The sequence below is a fragment of the Rhinopithecus bieti genome, unplaced genomic scaffold (genome assembly GCF_001698545.2).
Source record: "Rhinopithecus bieti isolate Rb0 unplaced genomic scaffold, ASM169854v2 scaffold_4908, whole genome shotgun sequence".
In the NCBI taxonomy this organism is placed as follows: Eukaryota; Metazoa; Chordata; class Mammalia; order Primates; family Cercopithecidae; genus Rhinopithecus; species Rhinopithecus bieti.
The window spans coordinates 1,283,848-1,293,880 of NW_016804541.1; the positions used below are offsets into that span (position 1 = coordinate 1,283,848).

General features: G+C 44.2%; 2 protein-coding genes and 1 long non-coding RNA gene across 3 annotated transcripts in view; 1 reads left to right on the forward strand and 2 right to left on the reverse strand.

The window, feature by feature from the left end:
- Positions 1-1,365, reverse strand: part of C2CD4A (C2 calcium dependent domain containing 4A) — a 4,437-nt gene extending 3,072 nt beyond the window's left edge. Inside the window, exons 1-2 of the mRNA XM_017869044.1 lie at positions 1,043-1,365; positions 6-550 (exon numbers count right to left, since the gene is read on the reverse strand). Coding sequence (XP_017724533.1) covers positions 6-521 — 516 coding nt within the window. The 5' untranslated portion in view covers positions 522-550; positions 1,043-1,365. The remainder of the gene's footprint in view (positions 1-5; positions 551-1,042) is intronic.
- A 4,269-nt stretch (positions 1,366-5,634) lies between these two features.
- On the reverse strand, positions 5,635-7,532 carry LOC108527649 (uncharacterized). The gene is made up of 2 exons (XR_001884874.1): positions 7,206-7,532; positions 5,635-7,092 (listed from the first exon to the last, which is right to left on the reverse strand). It is a non-coding gene; the product is annotated as an uncharacterized LOC108527649 (long non-coding RNA).
- Positions 7,533-7,594: 62 nt separating this feature from the next.
- Positions 7,595-10,033, forward strand: part of VPS13C (vacuolar protein sorting 13 homolog C) — a 194,867-nt gene continuing 192,428 nt past the window's right edge. Inside the window, 1 exon segment of the mRNA XM_017869045.1 lies at positions 7,595-7,761. Coding sequence (XP_017724534.1) covers positions 7,662-7,761 — 100 coding nt within the window. The 5' untranslated portion in view covers positions 7,595-7,661.

Genomic DNA, 10,033 nt, shown 5'->3' on the forward strand with positions numbered 1-10,033 from the left:
GGGGCGAGCGCGTCTTGGGGAGGGCGGGGACCGCCGGGGGCCGCGGGGGTGGCCGGGCCCTGAGCCCGCGGGAAGCTCAGGGTCCCCAGAAGGGCGTCCGGGCCGCCGCCGACGCCGTAGGTGTGGGCCCGGGGTCGGGGCGCGGGCGCGTCCCCAAGCAGGAGCGACTCCTTGCGGCGCGTGTGCGGGCTCTCGAGTAGCACGCAGAAGCCATAGGCGGTGCGTACGCGGGGCAGGTGCGGCAGCGACAACGCGGCCTGCGAGCGCGGGTCCCAGTCCGTGCGGCCGGCGCCCTCGTCCATCTCTGCTTCTTCGACCCAAGAATTCCGGAATGCAGCCAAGGTCAGGCGGGGCAAGAGCCGCGGTGGGATGCAGAACTCGGGGATGCGGTCCGGAGTGAGCACGTTTGAGCACGCGGCGGTGGTACGAGACTTGGCTCTGCGCGCCCGAGCCGGGAGAAGCCAGTCTCCGCTCCGCCGAAGGCACTCAGGACCGAAGCGGAGTCGCTCCAGGCACCACATCTGGCCACACTCTGCTGGAGCTTGTCTGCCTGCAACGCACAAAGGCACAAAGATCGTCAGAGCGAGCCCCTCGGGGTGCAGTAATTCCTGTCCCTTTTCTTCTATTAATACTTTCGGGGTGTTTCTTCCTGCCTTTCCCGAAACAAGTCAAACTGCTCTGCATGCCGCTGTTGCAAACTATTTTTCAGTGAGCGAAAAACAATTGTTTTTCTCTTGTCCTATCTCAACGCCGTTGTAATACACACTTTGGAGCTTGTTTTAATCTCTATCCGCCTTCGCTGGCCTAAGGCAGAGATTCACAAAATACTGGATTGTAACTTCAGTCGCTCTGCTCTCTGTGCCAACGATTGCCTTGCAATCGTTTCCTGACTCTGGACTATAGCTGTCTAGTCCTCAGCTAGAATTAAAATAATTGTTATTCCTTCCGGGAAACTGTGGCTTGTTCTCCCCTTGCAGAGGCAAAGAGCCTCAGACGAATTCCCCGGGGAATTAAGAAAGCCGATGGGTCCCTCCTGAAATACCTGAAGTCCTGCGTCAGATGGGTCTCTGCACCTTTCTGCCTGGGACACCGACCAGGAGACGCGCTTAGCCGTTGGGAAATTCAAAGCGCGCGCGGCAGGGTTCAGCACCAGTGTTCAAGGACAGCCGGCCTGAGCTTTTATACTTGCTGCCGGGAGCGCGTGCCAGTGGGCCGAGCAGAGGGGCGCTGCCTGGTAACCTGACGCCAGGCCCGCCCCTTTCCCTCTGCCACGTGGCTGGATTTGCTTGAGCAAGGCCTGGAGACCCAGTTCTTTCTCTCTCTGGCTTCAGGTGGAGGTGTTTTCCTCGGAAACCCCGAACAAGTTTCTGTTTCCTCACATGCAAAATGGTATTAAGTCTCTACTATACCGCAGAGTCATTGTGAGGATCGACGGGCGTAATGAATGTGAACACGTAGAAGTACTCTACACTCACCATTAAAATGAAGACAAGACCGGTTTGTCTTATTCTTGCCTAATACCCTTCCCCAAATCCAGCTTCCCAGTTGCCCAGCTTTCGAAGTTCTTTACTTGCTTTCCTGTTGTCAGTTCTGATTTTAGATGTTCTTTTCTGATTACAAACCACTCTGGGTTAGTAGGAACATTTCATGTCTTGATCGGGGTGGAGTTACAGAGGTGTAGCCATATGTAAAAAAAATCAACTAGTGTACACTTAAGATTAGAGCACTTTATTGTGTGTATGTTATATATCAATTTAAAAAATCACAACCTACTTCTTAAGCCATGTGTGCTGATTTTTTATTGGGAAAATGTACACTTGCATGCATCTGGGCAGTTGGAATCATCCTTTGGAGACGCTCTGACCACATCTGGCCTTTCTAGGCTGTGCCCACCAGAAAGACCCTTTTCCTTCCTTTTGAAAACTAACCTGTGTTCATTTTGTAAGAGAGTTGCTTCCAGTTAGCTCAGGCTGAAAGAGATCTGAGGCATTTTGTTCAGCGTTCAGGCAGATGTTTCTGCCTAAGATACTGCCTTGCAGATTATTCACTTATCTAAATAATGTTTAATGAATTAAATTGAATTCATGCAAAAGTGATTTCAGGATAGGGCATGTGCATTTTGTTTCCAGGACACACAGGCACTGTGCTAGATGATTTACATATAGTCTGTAGAACTGTCACAGAAACCCTGCATATTCCGATCATCCTTCTTTTATAGATGAAAACTGAGTCTCAGAGGTCAAGTACCTTATCCAAGTCACATAATGATGGGAAATGGAGGAAATAATACCTACTACTGGGTATAAATGAGCTGTTTGGGGAATTAATATAATAAAGTAAAATACTTTGCACCATGCCTGTAACATGGTAAGTGCTAAATACATAGAACTGATTATTATTAATAAAAATAGAAGGAAAGGAAAGTTGTAAAGTATAGTGGTTAAGAAAATTGGATCTGAAATCGGATCTACTGTTAATGCCAGAATAGTGGCTATGTGACCTTGAGCAAATTACTTAACCTTTCTAAACCACAGTATCAAATTTAAAATTCATAATAGTGTCAACCTACAGGGTTATCATGAGTATAAAGATAATGAATATGAAGAGTTTAGTATAGGGCCTAACATACACAATGTCAGATATAATATTATTATTACAGAAGACAGCAAATGCTCATTAGTTCATTCATTCAAAGCAATATGTACTGAATGTTTTCTGGGTTCCAGCCACCATGCTAGGCAAGTGGATACAGGTTGGCTGTAAAAGATCATATCAGCTATGTAAATCCATAAATGATGGAATAAAATGATGAGGATAAACTATTTGAATTCCATCTGGGTGAGGCAGGCGTGAGAAGAGACTACTGAACTTTATTTATTTATTTATTTATTTATTTATTTTGAAGACAAGGTCTCTCTCTCTTGCCCAGGCCGGAGTGCAGTGGTACAGTCTTGGCTCACTGCAACCTCTGCTTTCTAGGTGCAAGCAGTCCTCCAACCTCAGCCTCTCAAGTAGCTGAGACTACAGGTATGAGCCACCACACCCGACTAACTTTTTTTTTTTTTTTTTGGAGAGATGGACATGTTGACCAGGCTGGTCTTGAACTCCTGGGATCAAAGTGATCTGCCCACATCTGCCTCCCAAATTGCCAGGATTATGGGTGTGAGCCACCGTACCTGGCCTGAACATTACTTACATGTTTCTAGTAGGGGGCAGGATTAATGGTTCTCTGGATTCACTGTGCCCTTGACTAGCTATGCCATTTTTTTTTTCTTTTGAGATAGGGGCTCACTCTGATGCCCAGGCTGGAGCGCAGTGGCGCAATCATGGGCACTTCAACCTCAACTTCCCAGGCTCAGGTGATTGTCCCATGTCACCCTCCTGAGTAGCTGGGACTACAGGCATGCACCACCACCTGGCTCATTTTTGTATTTTTTATAGACATGGGATTTTGTCATGTTGCTCAGGCTGGTGTGAGCCACTAAGACCAGCCTACTTCTTTGTCTTGAAATCACCGCTACTCTTTGCCAAAATTCTTGGGCCAGGGCTAAATCTATGGGAAAAGTTTTACCAAATTATATACTTGAGGGCCATGTGCATGTGTTCTGACTCAGCTTTTCTCGTGAGAAAAGATGTTGTTAGCCCTGTTGAGAGCCCTTGTTTAAAGTGATTAGGAGCACATATCAGAGTTTACAGTCTGAGAAGCTGGCTGAAAAGTTGTTCAGCAAGTTAATGAACCTGTTTGAGCTCAAGTTATAAAATGAGGGTAGTAATACTGACCACATAAGATTGTTATGGGGGTTAAAAATATATGCATGAAAATGCTTGGCTGGCAGTTAAGCACTGGCTAACAGCTATTATTATTACTATCATTATTTTATTATGAATGTTTGCTTGGCCAGGGATTAGCTGATTCACACATGGATTCCTTTAGAAACATTTTTCTCCTCAGGCAAGCAAAGCAGATTTACTTTGTTTTTATTAATGATTCACCTTCTTTAGTAACACCTTAATAGCATTTCCTGTACATGATTTCTTGAAAATAGCAGAGATTTGCCGTTGCGTGGCTGGTCCCTGTGACCCTGTTAAGCCTTATGTTTTACTTAACTCGGAAGCATGAGCCAACCACCCAGTACTTGGGAGATGGTGTAACAGGGTGCCCGAAACACACAAATCTACTTAGAGGAAGACAGTCGCTGTTCCAAGCTCCCAGCTGTAGCTGTGGGAACATCCAGTATTGGAGCTGGAAAACAATTTTGTAAAGTGAGCATAAATAGATCACATACCATTGAGAACAGAGGTGCTTTAAGAGTAAAAGGAAATTAAACATTTTACAAAATATAGGAGGTTGAGTGTCAAGGAAAGCAAGAAGAGAGATTACAACCAATAAAATACCAGTGTTCTGACTTATGCACCTTGTTCAACACAACTAGAGTATGGAGTACTGCAAAGAATACAGAGCAGAGAGTCAGGACACTTGGGTTTGGGATTTTGCTCTGACAGTCACTAACCTGTGGGACTTTGGGCAAACCCTTAATTCTCCCTGGCACTCAGTGTCTCCATCTGTCAATTGAGGGGGTTGGATTAACAGGATGATCCTCCCTCTGGCACTAACATTCTACAATCCACTCCCGTGCTTTCTTCTAGTTAACCTCCCTAACTTTTCCTGCAGTCCATGGTGTCATGGCTTATACTCCAGCTTTCTCCTCCATTTCCTTTCCCCCAGATTCTTTGTGCTTTTCTCCAAAAACTCTGGGGTTAGGGAATAGGGTATGGGTAGTGGTTAGTGTGAAGTTTTTTTGTTTTTTTTTTTAAACATTTTCAGTTAATTTTAAGTGTCCCTAACCTATATTTTGTTTTAACAGAAGTAATATTTTGCTCATCTGTTTTTGTTTAGTCCCTCATTGAAGTTTAGTCTTGTAATTTCCTTTGTTGTCATTCACATTGTTCTTAAGCCAGAATGAAGGCAAGAACTAGAATTAATTAGAATGCTCATTTTCTTTAACCTCTGTATCCAAATTGTTTCTGATCTAATGCCATACCTAAGGGTGCTAATGGTGTTTCTTGACATTGGTTATAGTTTGTTTTAAATTGGGACTGTATATTTCTGACTTGTTAAATAATGGAAGATTTGGGGCATTATTGAATGCACATAATCGATCCCTTAAAACATGCTGAAAATGGAAAATGGTAAAATTTAAAGCTTTTATACTATATGGGACTAGCATTTTTTTTGTACCAAAATTTAGAGCCAAATTTTCCACCAAGATTTATTTTTTCTGCCATGAACAGTTCAAAGTAAGATCTCTGAGAATGGCTAATAACCCAGTGTTGATGAAATTGTATAATTACTGAAAGAGAAAAGGGTGGCGGTGCTCAGGGAAGCAAAGGAGATTAATATCTGCCGTGTGATTTTGGGTAAGGCACTTAACATTCCCGAGCTTAAGTTTTCTATAAAACGAGGACCATACTACCTGCATTATTTACCTCACAGATCTTATCTGAGGATTACACGAAAATGCCTACCTTCGCATGATGACATGACGCCTTATGAAGTGTAAATGAAACATAATAAAATTTAATGATGCATATGAAAGCACATTTACACATTATTCTTTCAAAATTATAAAGTCATACCATAGAACTGTAAGGAATTACTTTATTAGACAGAGCATTAGTGTTCCTCACTTCTCCCAAAAGATTGTGCCTGTTATTTCACCTGCTTGACCAAGCTATGTTGCCTGTGCCATCTTTCCTATCATCTTATACTGTTATTCATACATCCTTGGATTGGTTTCTTTCTTAACTTTGTATGGTACATGCCTTACGTCAACCAGAACATATATTGCTTCTTTACATTCCTCTTGGTGCAAAGTCAGTGTGAATGTAAAAAGGAAGCGGGATTGTTAGGGTGTATGATGAGAAAGAATCTGGAGAAAGTTTGAAGACAGTGTTCTAAACACTGGGAAGTTACTGGATGTTTTTGAGCAGGTGACCAACTTAAGCTCACCTGTGCTTTGGGAAACCAAGTTTGGTGTTCATGAGAATAGACTGGAGGAAGGAATAACTGGAGGGTAGGAAGTGAGTTTCAAGGAGATGGCATGGTCCGGAAGAAAAACATGGAGAATTTAGGAAGGATGGTGAAAAAAGAATAGACAGGTTGGGCTGTTACTTGGTTGTGGATGGTGAAGAAATCCAAAGTACTTACTAGTATTTTGTCTGTGTGACCAGCAGGAAAAACAAACGGTTAAGGATTTATCTTCTTAAAGAAGACTACAGTATGCAGGAGTGGGAGAGGAAAGTGATCTCGCTGGTTAGAACTGACTGCGTCTTTCTTTGTACCTTAAATTTTATTTAATACACAACACCAATTGTAGCCATTTTTATTTTCCTTCTTCTCCAGTGGACCTTGAACTTAAGATTTTTCTTTGTGATCCTGTGCAAGCCTAGGTTGTTTAAGAAAAATACATGAATATTTTCTCAGACACTTCCTCGTCGCAAAGCACTTAATAAATGCTTGTGACTACAAATAATCAGCATTTCTTAGGTTTCTTTCTGTTTACTGTATCTCAACAACTTTTGGAAGTATATTTTAGGAAAAAGTGTCCAGTTCTCTAAAGAGGTGAGTGTCAATGGGTGGTTAAATTTCACAAGGGTTGAAAGACCTTGTGGTATAAAAAGTTCTGCTTTTAAGGTCGTGCTACATCAAAGACAGTTCAACGATAGCATGGAAGAAAGTGACACATAAATAACAAGTAACTCATACTTAAAAAGGCACTACTACGTTTTGTTTTTTATTTCTGTAATGAGATAGGTAACTAGTCAGTGGCTAGTGAATTAAAAGCGAATCTTAGAGAAAGGGAAAAGAATTGAGTTTCCCACAAAACGCGTATATTCAGTTCTCATTCTATGATATCTGCCATTTGATGTGGTTATGTTCCCCTCCTCCCACTTTTAAATTATTTGTCGCGCGCCAGTGGTCCCAGCTACTCGGGAGGCAGAGACAGGAGGATCCCTTGAGTTCAGGATATCAAGTCTGTAGTGAGCTATGATTCCGCCACTGCATTCCACCCTTGGCAACAGAGCGAGACTCTGTCTCGAAAAAACAAAACCAAAAACCTATGTGTTTCAAAGAAGCAGAGACCAAGCCCCAGGCGGAGTCGAAATCTAGCAGCACAAGAACGCAGTCGGTCCTTTTCCCCCACCTGATCCAGAGGTACCAAGGGTGGTTGCCTAGGTGACGCTCAGCGCACACTCCAGGCCCGGCGGCTCCGGACACAGCGCTGCGGCCGGAGGTCAGCAGCAGGTGACAGCGGGAAAGCAGAGCGGCCACATAGATGACCCTGTGCTTGGTAACTCTTGCCCTCCCTTATTCTTCTCGAAGGTCCTTTTTTTCTCGTGCACAGCTCAAGCTAACTTCCCCTGCGCGCCTCCGTCGGTCCCCAAAGGGCCGGGGCTGCGACGCCCACAAGGCCTCGGGATCACCACAGGGCCTCCGCAGCTACCGGCCTGGCGACGGCGCGCCTGCGCACAGGCGGGGTCACGCGCGCGGCGCCGGGGTGGGCCGGCGCCGGAGGGGCTGTCATTCGCAGCGCTGGTCGCCGCCCTCAGCTGCGCCGGGCGGTTCCGGCTCCTCCCTCCCAAGCTGCCTCAGCCCCACCATGGTGCTGGAGTCGGTGGTCGCGGACTTGCTGAACCGCTTCCTGGGGGACTATGTGGAGAACCTGAACAAGTCCCAGCTGAAGCTGGGCATCTGGGGCGGTAAGCGAGAGGGGCGCGGCCGGCGGGCTGCGGGCCCTGAGGGCCCAGCCGAGGGCTGCTCCGTCCGGGATCCTGCCCGGGCCCTGCTCCCTCTGCCGCCCGAGACTCCCCATCCCGGTGCGGCAGGTGCTGTACGCGGGAGCCTCTGCCGCCCGCGGATTCTCGGGGTCCCAGTCCCGACCCCGGCTGGGGAGATGCGGCGGGATCCCGCCCGCGCTGCCAAAGTTCCCACCTTTCTAGTCCTCCGAGGCCAAGCCCTGGCCCTGCTGTCCCCCCCAGCCCCTGCTGTCCCCGCCCTGCCCGTCTCTGTGGTCCTCTCGCTGCACTCAGCGTGGCCCGTTTGGCCCTACAGCATAAAGACAGAGCCCTTTCTGTTTCGATACCGCGTGGAGTGAGCATGGTTGTCAGGTCATATACGCTCGAAGTGGCACTAAGGAAAAAGAAGAAGGAAATTGCATTTCGCAGTTATCTTCACTATCATTTTACAGGGAGCAAGAACTGGGTTCCTTCTCTTTAGGATTACCGGGTTTGGAGAGGAGTAGGCAGATCTTTAAGAAAAGCGTGTGCTTAGGGATTCTTACTCTTAATGCTTTCAGCTCCTGTGAAAATGATTTCTTCCTTTAATATTTACTTTTCCGTCAATGCGAAGAGGATTTTGAATTTTGTTTTGGAGCAATAGAGAGAAATTCAAGCCTCGACCAACATCGTCATTAATTAGGTGTCTGCTTGGTTGTATGCCCAGGAATTTATGCCAAAGTTTTTATCCTGGAGATTAAGTGTATAGAAGTATTCAATAAATAGTGTACTTAAACATGCACTCTTCAACAAGCTTAATCGTTTGCATGAATTACGTGTTAAGCTTTGAGGACTTTGGGGCTTTCTCACTCCACAAAAGATGTGGGAACTTTGTCAGCTTTGGAGGAAGATTCAAAAAACGACTCAAACGTATGGATCTACTTTTAATTCAAGGAGCAACAAATAGCTATAGACTTCCCCTGTCCACTAGGGTAACCACTAGCCACTGTAGCTGTTGAGCACGTGATATGAGGTTAGTGCTAATTGAGACGTGCTGTTAACATGAATTAAAACATCGTTTTGAATAAGTGTTACTCCTAAAGAAGTAGGAGAAAAAATATAATACCTCTAATTTTTATGTTGCTTATGTGTTGAAATGATATTTGAATATATTGAGTTAAATTAAATATAATATTAAAATGTATTTCCTGTGTTTTTTAGTTTTACTTTTTTTCTTTTAAACCTGGCTTCTAAAATTTATAATTACATATATGGAACATATAGGGTGCAATGCTGTTTATAGAACCGTGAGTGATACCCTGAATTGCGGAAGAGCCTGTTTTTTTTTTTTTTTTTTTTTTTTTTTTTTTTTGAGACAGGGTCTTGCTCTGTTGCCAAGGCTGGAGTGCAATGGCAAGATCATAGCTCACTGCAGCCTCCAGCTCCTGGACTCAAGTGATTCTCCTGCCTCAGCCTCCCGAAGTGCTAGGATTACAAGTGTGATCTGTAGTGCCTGGCCAAGAGCCTGTTTTTAATAGGTGGCTGATCATTTGATTGGTTCACTGTGGTTTGCCCAACAATACAATAGTCTCTTGGTATCTATGGGAGATTGGTTTCAGTACCCCTGACCATACCAAAATCGGAGGTTGCTCAAGTCCCTTGAATAAAATGGCCTAGTATTTGTATGTACCCTATGCACATCCTTCTGTATACTTTAGGTCATCTCTGGATTACTTATAATACCCAATACAAGTAAATGCTATGTAAATAGTTGTTCTATTGTTTTTTAATTTGCATTATTTTTATTGCCGAATTTATATTTTTTATTTTTTTCCCCAAATATTTTTGATCTGCAGTTGGTCTGCAGTTAGTTAAATCCGTGAATATGGAGGGCCTACTGTACATACTTTGTTTATATCTCCCCACCACACTCAATACAATGTCAAAGAAAGGGAAGTAAAGAAAGATAGATTTAAGGAATTAAATGACCAGCACCTTCTGCAGAAATCAAGTGTTTCTTCAGAATACTGGCAATATCATTTCCAGTGATTCCTTATAGTTTGTAAACATTTGAAATTTGAAAATGCACTGGAGTTGCAAATCTGAAATCTGAAGAGGCCTAGTGAATGGTGTGCTGTGTTGGACAAGCCACTTAACTTATTGGGCCTTAGTTTCTTCATCTTAATTTAAACTTTTATAGAAAAAATATTTTAAATTCTGAAAAGTTTATATATAATAATATTTTAAATAATATATT